The 23,446-nt window shown below is 45.8% G+C and overlaps 1 protein-coding gene across 2 annotated transcripts in view; it reads right to left on the bottom strand.

Moving 5' to 3' along the window:
* Positions 1 to 551: 551 nt before the first annotated feature.
* SMOX (spermine oxidase) overlaps positions 552 to 23,446 on the bottom strand; it is a 57,028-nt gene continuing 34,133 nt past the window's right edge. Inside the window, exons 3-7 of one of the 2 annotated variants that reach the window (XM_068403654.1) lie at positions 21,657 to 21,883; positions 12,599 to 12,772; positions 9,302 to 10,001; positions 2,498 to 2,658; positions 552 to 978 (exon numbers count right to left, since the gene is read on the bottom strand). In XM_068403654.1, the coding sequence (XP_068259755.1) occupies positions 841 to 978; positions 2,498 to 2,658; positions 9,302 to 10,001; positions 12,599 to 12,772; positions 21,657 to 21,883 (1,400 nt within the window). In that variant the 3' untranslated portion in view covers positions 552 to 840. Of the gene's footprint in view, positions 979 to 2,497; positions 2,659 to 9,277; positions 10,002 to 12,598; positions 12,773 to 21,656; positions 21,884 to 23,446 lie in introns of those variants that run through there. The other variant, XM_068403655.1, reaches the window with a different exon arrangement.

Raw genomic sequence — 23,446 nt, 5'->3', positions numbered from 1 at the left:
TTGGAAGGGACCTCTGGAGATCATCCAGCCCAACCCCCTGCCAAAGCAGGGTCACCCAGAGCACGTTGCACAGGGTCGTGTCCAGGCAGGTTTTGAATATCTCCAGAGAAGGAGACTTCCCCCCTCCCTGGGCAGCCTGTGCCAGTGCTCTGTCACCCTCAAAGGAAAGAAGTTCCTCCTCATATTCAGATGGAACTTCCCATGTTTCAGTTTGTGCCCATTGCCCCTTGTCCTGTCACTGGGCACCACTGAGAAGAGTCTGGCCCCCTCCTCTTGACACCCACCCCTAAGGTATTTGTAAGTGTTGATAAGATCCCACCTCAGTCTTCTCTTCTCCAAGCTGAACAGACCCAGCTCCCTCAGCCTCTCCTGATAAGAGAGGTGCTCCAGATCACTCTCAAATCCTCCTACTCCAAATTTTGTAGGAAAGGAGAAAACCCCTGTTTTTACAACGTTGCATAAGAGAGTCACAAGTTACTGAGTGAAGTGTCCAGGAAGTACCAAAGCATCCAGTCTTTTTATTACAACATTTATTTTAGTATAGAAGGCACTTACAATACAGAAAGAAAAAAGAAAATATGATAGGCACCAAAAGTGAAGTTAGAATTAAAATGACAAAGAAACAGTTTACCAGACAAAAGGAGCACCCTTCCCTGTTAACAATGCAGCACACAGAAAAGAAGCTATTGATGACTTAACTTTTTTAAACAGTTAGGGCTTTTTTTATTTTAATAGAAAAAGATAAAGGCTGTTCTACTGTGAACTGAAATTAAAAAAGAACCCCTCCACACACCTGTACAAGGCTTTGGGAGTTGGTGGTGTTCACAAACATTGGGCCTTTCAGCTCCGGCACTGCAGGAGGTCCTGGTACATCTCAATGAGGTGAGCGGCCTCTCTCTGCCCAGAAAGCACAGCACCGTGGGTCGTGGAATAATACTTCCTGTGAGTGGCCTCCCCTGAAAACATCACCTGCATCGGCTGGAGAGGATGAGGAAAGCAGAAAAGCTCAGCAGCACTTACTGGAAAGCAGACATGAGGCTAAAAGGAGACAAAACTTTCTGTGCCCTCCCACATCTCCATGAGCTGACACCTTTAGATTGCCGGTTCTCCAAACCCCAGCGTGGTGCACCACGGGGACAGGCACAGCCCGTGCCTGCCCATGTCAAGCTTGTTGTCGTTGCTATGCCTGCGCAGAGCTGTTTGCAGGGCTGAGGCACCATCACAGAGCCAGATACAGCTCCAATAACCTCAAACAAAGCTACACGAGTCACTGAGCACTCTGCTTCTCTGCTGACTCCTCTCTTTGCTCCCCTGAATTACACTTCAGCCTTTGAGGCATTAAGGATTTATTCTTCTTTACAGCAATTTCAGAAGGGAAAATAGTCATGTCTCAAAACCCACAGGGTGAGACACAGTGTCTTATCTCTTACATCAATAGTTAGGAGCTTGCTAAAATTGCTGCCAACTCCGTTCTGAGGCAGGAATTTATCATAGAATCACAGAATGGTTTGGGTTGGAAGGGACCTTAAAGATCATCTAGTTCCACCCCCCCTGCCATTTCAGGTACCTCCCTTCCCCAGGAACTACAGAGAAAGATTCCTAAAGTTTCTGCTATCTTTTTTAATAGATTTCTGTGCTGAACAAAATTCAGTGGTGGGGTCAGGCTCTGGGTTGAGGAAATGGACTGGTCAGATGCTTAGAGGCTGCATAGACCTTATTGCAGTCTACAACTACCTGAAGGGAGGTTGTAGTGGAGTGGGAGTCGGCCTCTTCTCCCAGGCAACTAGCCATAGGACAAGAGGACACAGCCTCAAGCTTCGCCAGGGGAGGTTCAGGTTGGACATTAGGAAACATTTCTTTTCAGAAAGGGTCATTAGACATTGGAAGGGGCTGCCCAGGGAGGTGGTGGAGTCACCATCTCTGGAGGTGTTTAAGAAAAGACTGGACATGGCCCTTAGTGCTATGGTCTAGTTGCCATGGTGGTGTCAGGGCAATGGTTGGACTCGATGATCCCAGAGATCTCTTCCAACCTGATTGATTGATTCTGTGATTCATCAGCCATTGGCTTTGGATTTGGACACATAACCTTGAATGACCAGGTGAGTTTTGCTTAGTATGTTGCTGCTCATCAGCTGAGCTGTAGTAACTATCTGCATGTGTGCTCTTGCTCTCCTTGCTATATTCAGAAAGCAAAGGCAGCGTTTGAGGAGTAAATTTATTGTCCCCTGCCAATGCATGAGTCCCCCAAGGCAAGGACTGGGCCTCCCTCACCCTTTACTGCCAACACAGAAATATCTCCTAATATGCACCTCTGACACATTGAAGAGGTAAAATCCTACATATATCATTTGTCCAAACGGGGAAGGAACAAAAAACTAGAAAACACACTACTGGAGGCCCAAACAGAGACTGTCTCTTTCAACCTCCCTCCCAGAAAACCCGCTGCCCAGCATCATGTCAGCCTTCTTGCCACAGAACCGATTCGGACCATACTTACAGTAGTTTTGGAGCTTTCAGCATAAGGCAGTGGTTTGGCGAGTTTCTCTACATCAGCCCCACTAGACCCAACTTGGGTGTAAGAGTAGGATCCATGGAAGTTGGGATTGCTGCCCCAGGAGGACCGCAGGATGCGGCGAGGTTTCGGAATGTTTGGATTCCCTGGGTGGAAAGCAGGAGAAGACAAAAAGTAAGACTGTGTCCAAGAAAAAACATGGCACTGTCTGTGCAAGGTGTGAGGTGGCATGTCTTCAGTCTGATTTATTGAGAATACATCCTAGCAGAGCCTGCAGGCTACAGGGAAGTGGCCCTAAACCAGATCTCTCTTCTGAGTTGTAAGTATCTGTATAATAGAAATAAGCATCCCTTTTAATCTCAGCTGCAGCCTTCCATTTTGGGAAAGACCATTAAAATGGTTACGTTCCTAAAAGACTGGGGAGCTTCAGGGAACGCTGGACACTGGTTGAAAATACAGAACACTTCCTGGTCTCGTTTGCCATGGTGGTGATCAAGTGCATGATTCATCTCACCTAGGCATTTTATTGGGTGCCAGTCTAAACTGGATGCTTACGTGGTCTTGTGTGAGGTGTGCCTCTAAAGAGGAACGGAGATAAGGATGTTAGAAGGCAAATCCTCATTGTGCAGGGGCATAGGAAAACCTGACAGAAAGTTTTCAAAACCTGCATTACTCACTCCAACTGCTACTCAGACACTCCCCATAATTAACCTAAAATCCAAGAGATCCATTCTGTGGGATGCACATGGCACGGAAAGAAGGCTTTTGAGGATGGAAGCAGGATTTCTAGATTGCTGTAGGATTTCCACTGCTAAGAGGATGTAGGACCTAGAGGTTAGGGGCACTTGAGTGAACCATCATCAGCCACTGTCCCCATCCCAAAGAGTACAGGAGCACATGGGATCCAGGATTGTGGGCAAGGCAGCCCATCTGATAGTGGCACAAGAGCCTCAGGTAGAACTGAAACAGAGAGGGTCATACAATAGAGCCTCTTGCTAGGCTGGCTTGAGACCACCTCAGTGTCATTGACCGATTTTTTGTTGGCATCCTTTGATCATATCTGGCTTGGCAGGAGAGGAATGGGGAGACGGGACATGGAGAAATTCACTGAAGATAAATTCTCTCTGCAGGAGAGCTGACACCCACCCCTGAGACAACCTCACATATCCAGGCAAGGTTCAGCTACTGGAGTCTGGGAGATTGTCAGCACAAGACACAAGAGTAATCGAAACATGTTCTCATCTTGCACAGTTCCTGTGCCTTCTTCAGACCCCGACTCTGTAACGCTTCAGCATGCTTAGCCTGCTATGAAGATGATCCAAATTCCCCCACTTTCTTCATCAGGGCTTAGAGAGGAAGACATCCAACTGTAAAGACTAGTTAGACACTCCACTATTTAGTCCTACTAAACAACCATTTAGTCATGCCTTTAATTCCTTAAAATCAGGAACAGATGACTTCCCTGGTTCAGCTACTGTTTTTAGGAGTATTGTGTGTGAACCAGAACAGTGAAACACAAGGCTCAGAGCAAAGGCACCTGGATGGCTTGCCAGAGTACACTGTGAACACTTTCTAACCACTAACCCCTAGATCAAAATATGGCACAGACTAGCAAATAAATATACCCTACAAACAAAACACATCCTACAAATGAATGTTGTTTCAGGAATAAGAACTTAGCATAACAAAGCCTCCAAAATATGCTCCCCCGAGAATCTTCAAAGCAGGAATGCCTGGGGTGGAAGTGAAAAGCCCAAGGGAGTCTGAGAAGAGGGAGCTCTCAGTGCGTCAAGGAAATTAGTTATCACGTTTTATTTTTAAGGGCTGTGGGAAAACCCAGGAGAACACACCATGAAAGCTGTTAGACAACACAGCACCAAACAGGGCCAAAGCAGTCATCCATCACGTTGCATTACACAAAAATAATCACACAATGTATTTTCAAATAACATGAGTCTCTGCAGTGGGCTGGTGGTGCCTCTTCTGTAGCTGGTGCATGTTCTCATGTTCCACTGTCAAGGTACCCAGAAGATTTTCAATGCAGGAGCCGACAAGATGTCGATAAAAAGATGATTAACATTAGGAACACACAGTGTTACAAAGCAATGAGATGAAAGCTTGTCAGCCTGCAGATAAGGCCACAGATCTGCTAAGAGACTAAAATTCATTAACAAAAGAGATTGTGGAGTCATCAGCCCAATCAACAATTGCATAAATCCAGTAATATTTAATAGAGCAATCGTTCAGACTGGTAAAAGCAACAGCTTTGTCTCTCTCTAGTGTTTCCCATGGATGGCCTTGTACTGTGTATACAAGCAGGTAAACACCAGCCTTCCTACCAGGGGATTATTCTTCACGTAGCAACTTCATCACAAGGGAAACTGCAGCACAGCAACGTGAAGCACGTGGCCTTGGGCAGATGGCAGAGCTCATGCAGAAATGCCCGAGCCAGCTGCCAGCGTGGAGCAGGGCTAAGGAGCCTGGGTACATCAAATCGCAGCTGCACAGCTCCCAGGACCGAAGCCAGTCTCCCTCCCTAGCACCATGCTGTGGGGTGCAGATGTACCATCTCTCGTGAGCTCCCTTAAGGTTCCTCAACACATCAGACTGCATGAGCGTGATGCAAGTGTCCATTGTGCAACTACTGTGCCCCTGCGCTTCTGCATTTATGCACCTCTGAATGTGAGGGGCTGTTTTTAAGAGAAAAATCAGGAGATCCTCATTTCTGCTGCACACAGAGAGAAGGAGCTCGGTTGAAGGTCAGACGAGAACACATAACACAAGCTCTGATCCTGAACTGTTGTTTGCAAGACAGAAACTACAAAGACTGGGAGGGCCACACTCATTCAAGGAGCGTATTTAATTGGACTTTCTCAATCTGCTCTTAAATAGATGGGTAAACATGTGCCTTTGCCTACAGATAAAAGTAACAATTAATACAGATGTGGAAACTTCTAAGTTGACTGGGGCAACCTGGTCTAGTGGAAAGGTGTCCCTGCCTGTGGCAGTGGGGTTGGAACTAGATGATCTTTAAGGTCCCTTCCAACCCAAACCAGTCTGTGATTCTGTGATTCTTACAAGCAGAGGCTGAGAGAGCTGGGTCTGTTTAGTCTGGAGAAGAGAAGACTGAGGGGGGATCTTATCAACACTTACAAATACCTTAGGGGTGGGTGTCAAGAGGAGGGGGCCAGACTCTTCTCAGTGGTGCCCAGTGACAGGATAGGGGGCAACGGGCACAAGCTGAAACATGGGAAGTTCCATCTCAACATGAGGAAAAACTTCTTTACTGTGAGGGTGCCAGAGCCCTGGCACAGGCTGCCCAGGGAGGCGGGGGAGTCTCCTTCTCTGGAGATATTCAAAACCCACCCGGACACAACCCTGTGCAACGTGCTCTGAGTGACCCGACTTTGGCAGGAGGTTGGACTAGTCAATCTCCAGAGGTCCCTTCCAACCCCAGCCACTCTGTGACTCTGTGAAGTTTCCACTGTCCAAAGAGATAAAATGGCTAAACAAGGACCTTAGCCTTCACTCAAATAGGAGGGTACACATCTTTATGTCTACAGACACGAGAGAGACATTAGGGTATATCCCAGGTATCTGCACAGGGCTGGCAGATATGATGTAGAACCTAAAAGAGATCTGTTCCCCTCTAGAGAAATAGCTGGAGGACAGGGATGACAACTCAGGGCATCTCCAGCCACAGCTTGACAAATCAGCGAGTCCTTCAGAAGCGAGCAGATCTGCAATTACTGCCTTCTGGCTTCTGACACTCGGAGCTTAGCCAACAAAGCAAGCAGAGCAAGACTTCTAATAGTTTGAAAGCATCCCATTTGATCAGATTTAGAGGACACTGCTTTTCAGCCATCCAGTTGTGAAAAGCAGTAATTGTCAATGGTTCTTATGTTAGACCAATCCTCAGAGCTTTTCACAGCAAAGCCAGATAATCCCCAACACTAACCTGTATGGGAAATTTAAGGTCGCCTCCCAGAGAGAAATTCTCAATATGAGTCTAAAAGAATGGATTTAACGCAGGACTGGTCTAACACCCTCTGAAGCCAAAGCAAATACCTCCATGAGCAATGGACTGGGAAAACACAGCTGAAAATGGGAACCCACCTGGCTAATGCATTAATTCTTTAATAGAAAAATAAGAAATAAGAACATGAGGGATTTCATACCCTGAACATGAAAGCTACAAAAGGCAAAGTAAACATTAAAAGCTTCATGCAATCTACTTTCATTACTGAATATAAGTCTCTCTCTATACTCAGCAGAGACAAGCTTCTTCAGAAGATATCACAGAGCACCAAGTGAGATGTGGAAGATCTGAACTGCCTTATTGAAGAGTCTTTCTTCTCACTGAGCTTAGGATCCTAGAAGGACCAGTTTCCCAACTCAGTTAGCTGACTTACATGAAGTTGGGTGGTGGGAAACGCTTTAAAAGTTGGATTTGGTGTTGCTAATTGGACCAGAGGAGACCAGTCATTTTCAGAAATGACTACAGTTAGATCACAGACAGAAGGCTGCTTTGTCCCCCCCTAACCATCCCCTAGCTGGTCTAACCCTCTCTCACACTCCCAGTGAAACAGATTAGTGGAGAAGACAGTAGGAGCATGGAGAGCTGGGCAGGCTTCTGGTATTTCAGCCTGCCTGGCACCTTGAGGTATTGCTTCTTCTGTGACCTTGTTAGGGAAAACGGGAGCAAGGGTAACAGGACAAACCCAGCTACCAGAGCAAGGCCATCCTGGCAGATTTGTGAAAAGGTTTTCTACAAACTAACAAGTTTTTTGGGCAGGAAGTGGAAGAGGTCGTGTTGCGTAATGGGTGCTCCAAGGACAGGTTTTCTTCTGGTAGTTTCGAGCAGCTGAGAGGTGTCAGCTTATGCACAAAATGCTCATTGCAGGGCAAGGCCCTAGTAAGTTCACTCTGAAATCCTCCAGGGTTAGATAACCCAGGATTAGCAGAAGGCTGAGACAGAGCTCATACTGCTGAAGAGGCTGATGGATAGCGACCAGGTGCAGTATCAGCTGGAACAGCAACTGCAGCACATACCAGTGAGCCAGTGCCAACATATTTCCATACTGGGAGGAAAAGAGGAACATCCAACACATGCAAACAATAACAACATTAAAGGACCCCAAGAAGGAAGAGGAAGAGTACACTCCTATCTGCCAAACTTGGAACTGAAGAGCCAAATTCCCACTGACTAATCGAGGCGTTTTAGAAAAAAGAGGTCTTAAGCATGAGGAGCTGCAACAAACAAGGTTGTTTATATGCTCTGGGAGACGTCAGCACTGGAACAACTTGGCCTTAAAGAGAAGAGCCTCCTGCTATGCCTGTGTAGGGCAGCAGCTGGCCTGCTGAGGTCAGGAGGAAAGAAGGCGTGTATGTACTGACATTGCAACATAACGTGGGGATACCCAACACCACTGAAAACAAACAGCTCAGGAGGCGGAAGCTGCCCAGAGCCCAGCATTCACTGATTCATCCCACTTCTCTGCAGGCGAGCCATAGGTTCACCACCCAACATAAACACAACACAAACAAGCTGAAACAAGGATTCAGTTTTGGTCTCTGCGTTAGGGTTTCTGAATCCAAAGTCTATCCTATGATTTCTGAAGAGAGTAGTAAGACGTAAAACCTCAGCAGCCAGTTATGCAGGTAGTCCTCAGCTTTCAGGACCCTTTCTCTAGATCTATGTGTTGTTGGTAGCAAATGGTCTGTAAGCACAGGGGAAAGCTGCACTTGTGAAGGAAAATTTCTCCAGTTAATTGGAGGTCCACAGACAAGTGGTAAGGCTGGAAACCCACTGGGTGTTGAGGTTTGGCTAACACGAGCTAGCAGGCAGATATAAATAGTTTAATCACAGGACCCATCTCTAGAATAGCATAAAATACATCTAATCTTGGAGGGTGTTGCTCTTATAATTTCTTGTAATTATGTATAAATCCAAAATCCTTATTTCAAGACTGACAGGGAGTCAATTCCTATTTCTTTCAGCGTTACTACCTTACACTTGCACTTGTACAGTGTCTCCCATCAGAGGATCTCAAAGAACTCTGTGGAGACAAAAAGCCCCTTCCTTAGGAAGGTGCACAAGCTCTATAGAAGTGATTGCAGACAAACTAAGGCCCAGTGTGTTCAAGTAGTACTGCTTCTAGTGATTTCATCTTGGATTTTCTCAGCATAGCACACATAAGATCTGTCTTGCTCCAACTGCTGCCTTTAATGTGATGTGTGCTCAGTACACGTGAAACCTGTGAAGTCCAGGAAGGGTTAGGTGAGGCACCCAGAAAATGGAAACTCTCAAGATCAATGGATACTTGGAAATTCAGGCCAATGAGATTTCCACACAGCCTCATGTTGAATGGAAGTCAGGGATGCGATGCAACCACCACAACTCAGCTGATCTACACAGGTTCAACTCCACTGGCTCTAGAAGAGCTATGCTGCTTTCCACAGCTGAGTTCAGTCCTCAGGAGCCCCGAGCCTGACAGTTCCAGCTGCTAAAGAGTTATTTGTGATTAAATAAAGCAGAGGATGTGGAATCCTCAAGCACTTCTACCCACCACTTCCTAAGCTGATTATCAGCCCCTCTGTATAAATAGCTCTCAGGCACACCCAAGCAGGAGGTATGCTGGAAGCACAGGCACAGCCCATTCAAAGGGATATAAAATGCCAAAGAACTAAAAATTACTTTAGCGCATTTCCTTCCTAGTGGTTATTCAACACCCCAGCCCCACTCTCCCTCTCTTCTCCACTCACCAAAGGAACCAGAGCGTGGCTAACCTGTAAATTTACGTAGCATTTCGGTACAGGTTTCTGCCACCGTTTCATCATCACACTTCTCCATAATCAAAGCCTCTTCTCCACAGATCCAGCCACTCAGGACATAGCCGTACCTCTCTGGTGGGTACAGTACATCAAAGCTGCAAATCTTCTTGTACCACAGCTCCTCAGGGTAAGTCAAGCTCTCACTTTCTGCCTCATCTTCCCAAACAAACTGGATGCTGTTGCATTCAGAGCTCCAGAATGGCTCTTCGAACTCCAGGAAAATCTTGTCAGTTGTATTGATTCCTAGTTTCTCAATGGCCATCACCTTCTCCTCGGGCAAGCGGGGATGAAAAAGGCTCTCGTGGCGTTTCTTCAAGACTCCCAGGGACACAGTCACAATGACATGGTCAGCTGGGATGAACTCACAGTCCTCGCACTCTACGAAGACATTGGAGCCCTTGTCCTCCTCGGGGAGGTCACTGTTGTGGTCAGCCACCCTCTCAATCTCCTTGCTGACCGACTGGTTCCAGTGGATGCACTTGACCGGCTTGCGGAGCTGAATGACAGACTCGGGAATGGAGCGGGCCAAAATCTCCACGATTTTAATGAAACCGCAAGGAATGATGTGGTGAGCCCCGGGGATTTCGGTCCATTCCCCAAATTCACTGAGCGAGACTTCATCCATGCTGTGGGAGCTGCTCTCACAACTCTCTACCTAAGGAGAAGCAACACAAAAGCAACATTGCCACAGAGCAGCTCATTTTGCCACAGCACAACACTGCAAGGGCACAGAGGAGCTGCACAAGCTGGGAGTCCCGAATCCCACTCTTAAACCACATTATTTTTGCTAGTAAAGAAGTGTCTGGCCATAGGATCTGACAAAATCAATCCTTAGCCTTCCTTCCAACCGGAGAAACTATTTTGTCATGATAACAAGCTGCATCAGCTTTGGTTGCATCAGCCACGGTAGCATCAGCCAGAGTTCAGAGATGGTGTCTTTGCTTCTGTGTGACTCTGGGTAACAGTTCTGACTGTTTTCTATCATTTAAAACCCACTTCACTGGCCAGGGACTGGCTGCTTGGTGCTACTACAACCGAAGCTGGAGCTATGTTAATCAGATGCTCTTTCCAATGTTAAAAAATGTTCCCATGAGGAGCCTCGAAAAACTTTTGGCAGCTATTTCTGCTGTCTGCAGCTTTCAACATGCTGTCAAACAGTCAGCAATCAGCAAGCTAACAATCTGCAGGAGGTGAGAGGACCCAATAGAGAAGGAACTGAAGGAGAGAGAAAAGGGAAATGCCAAGATATGAGACACTTGTGTTTGATTCACTTGATGTGATTATCAAAGCTTTAGATTCGGGACCTGTTGGTTAATGTTTGCAAGAGTATTAGGCATAGCTGTAGCTTCCAACAATCCCTGGGACAAAGGCAGGATGTTTGGCCTGTCTTGTGATAAGTTTCTAATGATAACACTGATGCACGGGACACAGTGATCTTAAAATCTTCGGATCACCGGAGTCACAACGATTCGCACACTGTAATTCTTTAAGCATTTTAGGCACAGGGAACATTACAATTCCTTGCCTCACCCTTTGGCCAATTTTCCTCCAGGCCTTTCCACACTTTAATGACCATGTTTGGAAGCCTGGCAAGCCTAGACCCTCTCCCTGTGGAGCATCCTGGTGCAACGCAGGAATCTCTGTGCTGGGCAAAGATGACAAGCAAACAAGTCAGAGTTGTTCTAAGTAGTTCACAGGCTGTGACTGGATTGACAAATGGGTGGTTGCCCTTCCTGGTCATTGCCCAATGGCTCCAGTGAAGACTGAGCAGGCACAACTGCTAGGCCAGGTCGCCAGCAGCTAGGTCTTGAAGAAGACCTATCCTCTGAGTCTGCTGTGGTTCCACCCCATCTGATGGCTAAGCGAGCACGCTCCAACACCCACTGAGGGTCAGTTCTGCTGGCCCACAGCACAGACCCTGCACCCTGAGTCACACAACAGGCTGCTCATCCCGCCTGGATGCTCCAACAGAACACTCCACATTGTGAAAATAACAAACAGTGACAAACAGGCCACTTGATTCTTTCAACCATGAATGGAAAATGCCAGGGAGAAAAACAGGCAACTACCAAGACTATACTTGGCCTGAGACATCAGTTAATCCCCACTCTCTCAGCAACCTCTCTGATCTGATAGTCTTAAGTATCAGAAGCTTTGTTGTTCTCAGGTATTTACGCATGAGAAGGGATTCACAAGACTTGCAGAAAAGTCTCTGGCTGTGGCAACCTGTAGGAACCACACAAGTAACCACCAGGAAAACCAGAGCTATATCAAATGACTAACATTGTCTGCATGGGTGATGCTATGTGGATAACACAATAAATAACCAGCCTTTAGGCAGCAGCTGTGGAGACGCCTTGTAATACAAGCTTTTGGGTTAGGACACTGAGACATCAGAACAGCGCTCAGGATGCCTGAGTTCAAATGCCAACTTTATCACAGATCTCCTGTGAGACTCTTTAGGTGTTTATTTCTCTCTGTTTCGGCTTCCTACCTGTAGATAGTGAATACCATACACTTACCCACATCACAGGGTGCTGCTTGCCTCCCCTGCCTCATTTCATAAGCCTTTAAGTCATTATAATTGAAATAGGAATGACTGTTACACTTTACTTGTGGAGTGCTTGATGCAGCATTAAGTCCTTATCCCACAGAGATCTCATTTAGGCCAAGGCATCAAGGAGATCAAAAGAGTTAGGGAAGCCCTGAGGAAAAATGATTAGGACATGGCTTTATACAATCTACCTTTGATTTTATTGCATTGCTTTCAAAATGCTTTCTAGGAATTTCTTCAGCAAATTACTAGTATCAAAGTTACATTTCTTCTGGTCTCTGAGATACGGACAGAGGCAGAAAGGGGTAAAAGAAACTCAGACACGATCCTGAGGTCCCAGGGGTAAGGCACAAGACAAGACATAACTAAAATAAGCTGACAATAGAGTAGCTTCAGGTGGTAAGAAAATGTTAAAACACACCAGAAAATTTAACAGGGCCTAGGAAATCCCCTTCTAATTAGAAAGCTGAAAGTTTAAGGTAAGGAAAAAAAAAAAAGAAAGAGTAAAGGCATTATTTCTTGCAGCTCTTTGTCTTCGGATATGCCTCACAAGGAAAAGTTGTCAATGTGAACACAAACTGACCCAGCTGCAAAAGACCACAGAAAGCAATTCCCTAGTGATAGGCAAGGCTTAGCCAGGTGTCTGAGATTCACCTGGCTCTTAATTAAAACAAAAAACCAATGACGTGCACACACACCTTAAGGTACTGCTGGATCATGGCTAGTTTCAGCCTCTTGACGGCCTCTGTGTCATCCGGATCGGCCTTGACACGTTTGCGCACTACGTCCCGTGTAAAGACGCCCACACTATTCTGGCTTTCAGCATTGACTGGTTTACCTCGTTGGAAGAACTCCTGAGTCAGGTTATAGACCTGCCAGAGTCAGGACAGAAAGACGGACAACGTGATTCACAGCAGAACCCAAGCCCCAAGCAGGATGCTTTATCCTCCATCCCAACCCAGCACATTCAGATCACCTTCTCTTGCCCAACATTAGAGATCAGCTTTGGCAGTTTATTCTGCACTCTGCTCCAAGGCCACGTCAAGTTGTACCCACAGCTATGCTGGTTAGAAGGCAGGAAGCAACACGTCCCTCCAGGCAAAGATAACCACCCTTACTCACCTGCAACAGTCTAGTTACTATTAAGTGATTAAGTTACTATTAACTTACTCTTAACTTGTTTTTCAATTTGAGCATGTCCGTTCTATCACTTGCAGAAGACCAAGTGAGGCAGTCCTGCCATTTTCAGTAGCTAAAGCCTGTTGTTCAACCAGCTGGATCAGTAAGCCAGGCAAGCGCAGGCTGCAGACCACCTCTCCAGAGCAGGCTTGGCTTTGCTATGTGTATTTTCCGGCTTTGCTGAGCAGTGTCACAGCCTGACTTGGCCCCAGTCTCCAGCCAAAATCTACAGGGAGTGAACTCAAGCAGCAGGACCCATGTGCATCCTCATATCTAACAATAAGGCACCAGCTCTTCTCCCACTGGGATGTCTCAGGTGCAATCCCAGGCGCAGACTCTGTCTAAAACCTTTCTCAGGTTGCAGGGCTCAGATCTTTGGCTGCTCTAACCTGGAACCAGCCCTTCCAGCCTCTCCATTATTGTAATTATTTATCAGTAATGCCCAGGAATCCACCAGGGTGGGGGGATTCAGTTTCATATTTAGTTTTCTGTTATCCCCTGAAAAACAGGAAGAAACCAACACAGGCTTAGCAAAGGAATTTTGTACGCACACACAAATTTCGCTTGTTGATCACAAGACAGGTACAGACCCATGGAAAATGAAGACATCCTCAGTAGCCCTCCACCAGGAGCCACCCACAAGAAAAATCCCCTTCTAACAAATTGTTCTTCTTTGAAGGAGATCTTCCTGACATTTTTTTAACCCCAGTTTTCCACTATACAAGCTACTTAAAAGCAAGACAACAACCATCTACCTTGCCCATCTGCTTGTGGCTGTCTGGAGTAATTAGTACTTCTGTCTGTAGGATTGCCAGAAGAGCCTGCAGTTGAATCACGGCCCTCCATTTCTATGCAAAAATGCCAACGAATCTTTTAACACAGGAAAGCTTTTAAAAGATGCCTCCCAGAAGTGCAACTCATCCCATTAATGACTTGTTTGGCCAGAATGAGTCACCTTCTCATTTATATCATGCCACAGGGGTGCACAGTACTCTTACAAGCAGAGAGGCAAAATCCCTGCTTGGTGAGTTTTTTCCTGTCAAAGATGGTACAACTTATGATCCTTCTTTGGAGACAGATTATTTGGACATACTAAGGAGTTCAACTCAAAAGTAAATGCCTGGTAGGGAGATGGTAGAACTGTGGCAGCCTCTCCTTCAAAGGCTCCTACAGCTTCTCATTCTCTGCTGATATGGCTAATTCACCATGTTTTAGTTTCTTCCCATCCTGATGCTCCCCAGAAGCTTAATTTTCCCTTGGGGTTTAGGAGTAAAGTGAATTTAAGGAGGCAAAATAGAGGGATGATGAGGAAAGGGAGGTGGTGAGGGAAAATGGATGGCAGTGGTAGGAGCAAGAGAAGAGAGTGCAGGTCTGTGAGTGAATGGAGGACAGAGAGTAAACAAGGACAAGTAAGGGATGAGGAGGAAAGTGAATTAAAAAATAAGTGAAAGAATGAAAAAAGGGGAAAATAAACTACAAAAACAGAGAAAAAGTAATCACAAGAAAAATGAGTGGAACTGCTGAATACAGAAGAGAACTGTAAACACCAATTGGGACACAGCCTTTCCAAGGAGATCTCCAGACAAGAAAGGTGGAGACCGATGCCCTATATGCCATGAAGGCTTCCAGCAAAGAAAAGGAAATAGTGCCTTCTCTGTTCCCCAATGTCAAAAGCTCTTTGGCAGTTTCAACATCCCACGGTTCTCAGGTCCACTGATTTCTGAGGCCCAAACCACTTCCAGCGAGTACAAGCCGCATAGACCTTGCGTCAGCACAATGCAGCTCAGCTTTCATAAGCCGATTGCACACGATAAGCAGATAACACATTCACAAGACAAGCAAAGCTGTGTTAAAACCCAGCTACCGTTTGGCCAAAAGGATAAGTGAGCCATGGGTATGTTTTTATTAACCATTGTATTCTGCATTGTCCAACAGAGACAAGAGCAGAAATGCACAGTTGTCTGTGCTGTAAACATCAAGTCAAGTCTTTTCCAGATATGTCGTCCCATCATTCAGATAGTGGGTAAGTATAATCACCACCGGGATTTATTATTTTTCTCAGAATCCCTGTTATTTCTTTGCTTTTCTCTTCTTGGGGGTGCTGAACCACTTGATGAAGAACAGAAGGCAAAGCTGTTGTAGGCAAGAAGCAAGAGAAACAACAGCAAGTCCCACATTAAGAGATACATTGTCATAATAAAAGAATCAAAAAGATGCTCAAAATGTGTTCTTTAATGTACACATGCAGCAAACAAATCCCATGTAAGAAATTATGGAAAAGGCTCACTACAAGTCCCATTTAAGGTAGGTTTCTAATGAAGTAGGAGCAGAATTGTACTGTCTGGAGTTGGAGTTACATGGGCTTTGCTTCCCCAGGTGGGAAACTGCTCATAATAACAGAAAGCATCATCATGCCTATGGGACCACCTCTGAAGTCACTGGGAACAGGCATTTGTGAGATTTGAAAACACATTTCTCCTTTCATCGTTTCATTGTGACGTGATGACAGAAGGGTTCTCGTGAGAGTACAAGTGGGCTTTATTCCAAAGAGCCTGGTGAAAGGTAGCATCAAGAACCACCTGAAAGATTCTGCTGATTTTGTAGGTAACCCTACAAAATATCCATGCATCCAAACTGAGAGCACCATGCCCATCAGCAAGCAGAGCTACACCACATACATCTCTAATTTTCTATTATCATAGACCTGATACAAGCAGGAAGAAAAAATAAGGACAGGCTGCATCAACTCCCAGCTCCTACCACTGGCAAACTGACCTCCCAGCACAATGACCGAATCATTTCTCACTCTAAAGATCCTCTGGGTTTGGGCAGAATAAGTGGCCCTAGAAACCTGTCTGCAAGAACCATCATCAGAAGAAAAAAACACAGAACATCTCAAGCCACTATTCATTCTATGGAGATTTCCACCCCTAATTCTGAGGCTTTATATACAGTCCTGTGGGGAAATGGGGCTGAAGCTCAGAAATTAAAAGGAATTAATTGAATGGCCATAATCCTCAAATGGGTCCACTGCAGCTTAGATCTTCTGACCAGCTTCTTTCAGCTTCTTTCTGACCAGTTTTGGGGTATCCCACAACCAGGGTCTCTGCAGAGAACATGGGCTCTACCAGGGACATCTTCTGTTACCTACAGCCTTCCACCTACACGAGTTTACTACATACGTGCTCCTCCACCACAGGAAGAGGCAGACTCTTAGGAAGAACAAATCTAAATAAAGAAGTTTCTCAGCACTGAAGGAGGTCAGGAAAGCACATCCCAATCCACGCTCCTTCCTGTCAGTGCCGGTGACAATCCATAGCATTGTCTTTTTCTTACTTGGCTTAAAAACTGCAGTGACTTAATCCCCAGTCAATAAAAAAAAAAACCCAAACCTGATGGAGATAGGTCCACGCTGTTACCAGGCCAGACATCTGTCAGTGCAATAGAGGGGCAGGGAGGGAACGGTGACTGTTGGTGGCCCTTTGGTCCTGCTTTCCACGATAACGCAAGACAAGGCACTGGAGCTTAATTGGGGATGGCACAAAGCCCAGCACAGGGTGGGGGTGAGAAGGGTGGAAAACATTGTCATTCTTTGGCTGCATCCCTCCCCCAGAAGCTGTGCAGCACACAGGAGAAAGCTGACAGATAACAAGGCCATTAATTAGCTGATTGTTAAAGGGAGGGTTCCTGCGAAGCAGGTCTTTAGGGACCACATCCTTACTGAATAGCTTAAGCAAAAATAGGCACTATTTCTAAATCAGGCTGGCTGACGGACTGTGAAATTCCTGGGCAGGCAAAGCAGTGTGATTTTTCACCTGCATTTAACCTGTCAAGCTCACCATCTCCTTCCCACTCTTCACAAATACCTGGGAGTTTGCCTTAAATACCTCTTTGAAGAGGGTGGGCCCCGCACTTCAAGAAAGATGTTGAGGTGTTGGAGACAGTCCAGAGGAGGGTGACCAAGCTGGGGAAGGGTCTGGAGGGTCTGACCTACGAGGAACGGCTGAGGGAGCTGGGGGTGTTTAGCCTGGAGAAGAGGAGGCTTAGAGGTGACCTTATTGCAGTCTACAACTACCTGAAGAGAGGCTGTAGTGGAGTGCCTCTTCTCCCAGGCAACTAGCGATAGGACAAGAGGACACAGCCTCAAGCTTCGCCAGGGGAGGTTCAGGTTGGACATTAGGAAGAATTTCTTTTCAGAAAGGGTCATTAGCCATTGAAGGGGCTGCCCAGGGAGGTGGTGGAGTCACCATCTCTGGAGGTGTTTAAGAAAAGACTGGACATGGCACTTAGTGCCATGGTCTAGTTGACAGGGTGGTGTCAGGGCAATGGTTGGACTCGATGATCCCAGAGGGCTCTTCCAACCTGGTTGATTCTGTGAGAGGGAAATGAGGATTTAGCAGGGACAGAAGAATGACTCTGAGATGGGTTGTCCCTGTTCACATTTTCCCAGCAGTTATATGCACACACAGACACTGAGGCTGCGGATATTACCCTCAAAGGTCACACTCCTGTCCCTTTTCTTTGAGGGTCATGCACATGTGGTATAAGCAGGCAGAGGGCAAAATCCCCCCCAGCCCCAGGATTCCCCCAATTATCCTAGCAGGAGTGGAGAGGAAGGTGGGAAGATTACGAATAGGTGGCACGGACATCACACCCTGGGGAACCTTCCAGTGCTGGTGCTCGCTTCCTTTGAGAGACTGACCAAATGGACTGACGATGACCCTGAGCAGTGCCAGCCCCACACAGTACAAGGTCTAAGAAGGATAGTCCTAAAACAAGAGCGGCTGGACAGCTGTCCTGCCCACAGCAGTCTCGATGCCCCTTCTCACGATGCATCGCTTGGCAATGGCTGGTTGGAAAGCCAGGTAGCTGCTCTGCAGGACTGGAGACCTTCCTTACAGGCATTGCTCAGTTTGCTAGTGCTCTCACGGAGGAGGATTCAGGTCGCCTCGGTCACAAGCTTGTGATAGATCTTGACTGACTTCAGTGCAGTGCAGCGGCCTCTCAGTTGAGACAGCCTCTCATAGGGAACTTTCTGCTACAGAAATGAAGAGCTGAGCAGTCTTACTGCTCAGCTTCCTCGTAACCAAATAAAGGCTCCTGCGAGGCATCCCTACGGCTATTAAAAATTCAGGCTACTGCAAACAAAAAGAAGCAAAATTTGTATTGAAGTAGAAGAAGCCAGCCAAAAAAGATTGGACAAGTGCCTGGAAAAAGCGTAAGGACTTTCCAAAGAGCGAGGCAAAGCTCTGGAGGTACGGGGGTGCCTTGCCTTTCACACCAGGAAAATTCATCACACAGAGAAGAGTCCTCACCCTGGTAGGCTCCAGCTTCAGCGACTCGCACATACCCAAGTGAAACACTCGAAGGAGACCCTCTGCGCTTTGCATTCACTAGAATTTGGTGTCCAGGTGACAAAATAACTGGGGCTAGAGAGCTACAGATGGAGAAGCAGAGCTGAAGGCATATGCTCGAGCCCAAGCACGTGGCAGCAGCTGCAGCGAAAGAAGGGCAGCGTGTGAGCGCGTGGGAAGCGAGCCGGCTGCGCAGGGGAGGGCAGGCATTTCAAACGGTGACAAATTTAGCCCCGTTCATTCAGGACTACATTTTCCACTGTTAATGCCAGTGCTCCGTCCCTGATTAGGCTTTGCATCCATCACGTGGTCGCTGGTTGTTTTGGGTTTTTTTTTCACGTCGGGACAGCCTGTGTCACAGCCTCTGCTAAAGAGGGAGACGGCGACTGAGAGATGAGATGACAGGACTGCTAACAGCAAGACTCTTGAGAAGGCCCTGGGAGCTCCTACAAGGCAAGGGAGGAGCCTGACCTCAGGATTTGGTGATCTGTAAGATGGGTAATCCTGGACAACTTCAAGACATTTTAACAAAACCTCTCAGAAAACCTGCCTCCTCAAAAAAAAACAGAGATGCAGAACTGAAGACCAAATTCCTGCTGTTCCCCCCCAGCACTCATTTCATCGCCAGTTAAAGCTAGAGAGTATTGGCCAGCCAGGATGAAAAAAAATGATGGAATGGACTCTAGTGAAAATGCAAAAAAAATGCTGGGGGAGCAGGGGACTCAACAAAACACGAAACAGAAATGCACCAGGCAGACTCCGCATGTGTGAACAGAAACATTCTCTGCACTTTACGCCAGAGGAAAAGGTCCCCAAAGCCACACGCTTGCTGCACATGCCCCTCACTGCCCACCCACAGGGGCACTTGTATTTCATAAGCTTTTTTAACTGGAGATTTTCAGGAGATTACGTAGCTTGCTTTAATCCCCACTTTTCCTCCAGAGCGCAGGGAAGGAACCACAGTCAGCTGTCTTAAATCACTAAAGATCGTCCAATCTGACACCCCAAAGGGGCTGGGACAAGAAGCTCAACAAAACCGGGAGCTGCCCCTGAAAGAAATTCCAGCACACTTTGAAGGCAGAGCAAGCACCTCCCCAGCAAGAACAGTTAAGAGGCTGGCTGATGTCCTCTTCTTGGCTTCAGCTGTCCCTTACATATTTTTTTATCACAGAGAGTAGCTGTAGACATTTTTACAATCCATAAATGTGAAAGCCTTTTCTGTCTCCTAGCAATAAAGATATCCTGTGGCAACGATAAGCTAATTATGTGTTGCGTAAAGAAGATTAACTTTTAATGTGTTGTTCTCTCGTGTCATTGGCTGCCCCCTTTCTCTTGCTTTAAAAGAAAGGGTAGATTTACCAAATTAATCATTTCTAAAACACAGGCACCTTGTTATAGCCTTTATCTCATTGGCTGTATCTCAAAGCTAAGTAGCTCTCACCTTTGCATTCTCTTCTCATTTCAGTCTGCCTGCCTCTGACAGCCTCCCTTTGCTGGAGATTTTCTTGTCCTCTTTGAGACAGGATGATCACCGAGCACTGCATGCAGTTTGGCGGTGTTCCATTTGCATAAATAATGCTGCTCACTGCAGTATTTTCACTTACTCCCTCTCTCTTTTCTAGTCTTAGTTGCTGTTAATCTTGCTCCACACACATCTCACCTGTCTTTTTTTGCTGGCTGGCTCTGGTTCTATTTTCAACCCAGTAATATGAAAAAGTTTTTCAGATGAATTATCTCCACCTGCATTTGTCCAAGAAGAATTCCCTCCCTGCCACAGGCTGCTAAATTCCTTCCATGAGGAGGTTTCTTCAAAATTCCTACTACCCCTCTCTAAAACTGAAATAATTTTGTGCCATCCCATCACAGATTCCAGTTCAGAGACCCAGGACAATAACAAAAGTCTCATCAAACTAAAAAATCCCCATTTCTGCTCCTCATTCAATTCTTGATTATTCTTTACAGGCTACAATGACTTTTCTCTTGGTGGCTTTCTAAATGCTCACGGACATATTTTTAAACATAAAGTATGCAAGAGTAACCTGAATCTAGGGTGTGTTTAGCCAAGCGTCAAATACTGCTGAAGTTCACTGTTGGATGAAAATCTGAAGGTTTTAGGCATGGCTACAGCCTGATGAAAATAATCATGTTTACTCCATTTTATATAAAACACTGAGAGATCACGTTACCTGGAGGACTAGGCTTTCTGCATTGATCCCCCTAAACGTACTTCGTGAGTGACATTAAACAAATGCAGCGAATAATTATAATTAACTTTGGCAAGTCTCCTTCTTTCATTTCACTCTACCTAAGGCCAAATCTTCCTACTGAAAGCAGACAGAACTAATACCAACCTTTCATACATGTTCAACACACAAATGAGTAAGAAACCCCATTTTCCCTCTGAAAGAAATACTAGGATGGCAGAAGCAGTGCCAGGTTACATGAAAGTAAATTTGGCCTTTTTTGTTTAAGTCTAACATTGGCTCATTACTTTTTTAGCAGAGGTTAATCTTTCCACTAAACATGCATTTTCATTTCCATCTTGCAGGCTTCTATTTAGTATTTTTAGGTTCTGCGTCTGGAGTTGTTTGGGTTTTTTTCTATTTGGCTCTTCCGTCACATGCTGAGGCCCTCATCTACGCTGAGGTGAAGAGGACATCACTGAACATTGATCAAAAGAAGTTAAAATAACCTTAAACCAAAGTCCACTCTAGTCTGAATCTACCGAAAAGATGTTCCTTTCATCCTGATGCAAGAAAACTTGCAATTCCTACGATACTGCACTGACTCTGGCATACTACACAACACACTGTGGTATTTATAACATCAATAAAATGTCACAGGGCTACAATATTTAGCTAGTTGTTGCTAAGGTTTTGCGTTCTGCTTTGTTTAGTAATTTGATCCCTCCTCTACTCTTTTAATTAAGTAGCAACTTTCTAGAGCAAATGACTGGATCTTCCCAGCAATAGTTGCTGGAAGTGATTAAATTGATGACAAACGTGGAAAGATTGTTCTTCCTCACAACAGTGAGTTAATCCCACACCAGGGACAAATGGGGTATAGTTAAGCAGATGAGAGCAAACTAAGTATTGATTTTTTGCAAAGAAATTAAAGACATTACTGGTTTTCCACCTTTGTCCAGTACCCAGAACGTTGTAACTGTCAAGGGGCTCACTGTTTCAGGCAAATCTATGACCTGACAAAGCAGCTGAATACCAACCTCGTTGTATAAATCACTGAATTCTTCAACCACATCTTTCGGGATCCTTTGCCCATTGTTGGTAAGATGATAAGCCACCCCATTCTTGGAGTAAAGGCTGATCCTTCCAACACTTCTCTCATCATCAGTAGTCTCTTCAAGTAAACCATTGTCTTCTGCTAGATGATAGACTGGGTTTCCATGTGAACCATGAATCCACGTAGCTCCCAGTTCAAAAGTGGCGTGCCCTGCAGGAGAGTAAACCAATCACACTCATTACTGAAGCCCATTTTCCTGAAAGCTTGTCACACTCAACCCTAAATAAAACGTACATGTGCAAAAGCAGAATAATTGCTCAAGGACAACACATGTTTGAGCATCACTTAAGCGAGCTTTCTCTGTTAGACAAGGGCAATGCCAGTATTCTTCAAACCAGTCCTTCAGGATACAAGTTTAAATAGTGCTAGAAGGAAGGATGGGCTGTTTCCAATAAAGATACATCACACTGACACACCTCTGATACTTAAGGTAAAATTCAGAATCTTCTAGGTTCCCACTTCTTACCATGGTTGTGGCTAGCTGCTCTGTCCTTGCTACTTGGCCTTTCTAAATCATCTTCTCTACACCTACACTTAAGAACATGATCAGACAGCAGAGGATGTACTGCTCGTGTTGCAGCACAAGCTGTGTACTAGTGAAGGGGGCGTGGGAAGGAAAAGAGCTGTAAGAAGCCACACTTCACTACTGCAAAAGGACATATCAGGATACTTACATAAATATTATAGTTGTAGGGAAAGAAAAGAGTACCTAAAAACTTCAAATATCCACTGTATTCAAGAGGAGCGGATGGATACCCAGACACAGGAAGAAAAGCACCTATAGCAGGGAGATGCAGGAAAACTTGGATTGCCCTTTGAAAATTTAAATCAAGCTCTTAAAAAAGATGCACTGTCATGTTGAACACCAAATGCACTTAGTCTTCATCACCAGTACTCTCTGCCTGCAAAACACAATGAGCTTGGTCAGCCCCACTCTCTCCATTCCTTACAACTAACAGCGTTTGCACCAGGGCACTGATCCCCCCCCAAGCTAGCGCTGACTGGGCTGATAGCACAGCGAGATGCTCATCAGCTGAAAGGAGGTGCTAAGAATAAGCTTGGGTCATGTCCTCCTCCCACATCTTTAGAGATTCTCAGAAGTCCAAAGCCAACTGTTTCAAAGTCTGACACAGCCGTGTTCTCCCAGCATCCCAGCCGACACCACACTGTGCAGCTCGCTCTGCAGAGGTGTGCGAATGCCTGATTAAGTGGGTTAGTTAATAGGATCCTGCTTGATGAAGAAAGGCTCGTGCAGTTATCAGTCATCATATACTGTTTAACATGTAAATATATGCTCAGACAGACAGACACTGCAGCACTACGCTATAACGCACTCAAGTTTAACGGGTGAAAGCTCCAAGAAAGGCCGCTCTCCAGCTGACACTGCCTCCAAGGGAAGCTCCACGTGTCTTGTTTTTCAAGCAATCACCTCATCATTAAGGAGCACGCTGATTGCCCTTCAAAATATGCATTACAGGACTCAAGAGCACAAGATTTCTACATGTACCTAAAACAAAGCATGTGCTTCAGAGCGTGCAGCATCAAGTCACAAACGTGTGAATATTTAAGGTGCCACAAACTCCAATACGCTCCCAGAGCACCCAGCCCAGAGGAAATGACTGCTGTACATTGGCAGCCAAAGGTACAAAGCTCATAAATATTGCATGTGGCAGTCACCTTGTTAATGCAATCCTCCTGCGAGTCATCACATGC

Source organism: Nyctibius grandis, chromosome 6, assembly GCF_013368605.1.
Source record: "Nyctibius grandis isolate bNycGra1 chromosome 6, bNycGra1.pri, whole genome shotgun sequence".
Classification (NCBI taxonomy): Eukaryota; Metazoa; Chordata; class Aves; order Nyctibiiformes; family Nyctibiidae; genus Nyctibius; species Nyctibius grandis.
Note: the sequence above shows the minus strand (reverse complement) of the source record. Positions and strands in the feature narration are given on the sequence as shown.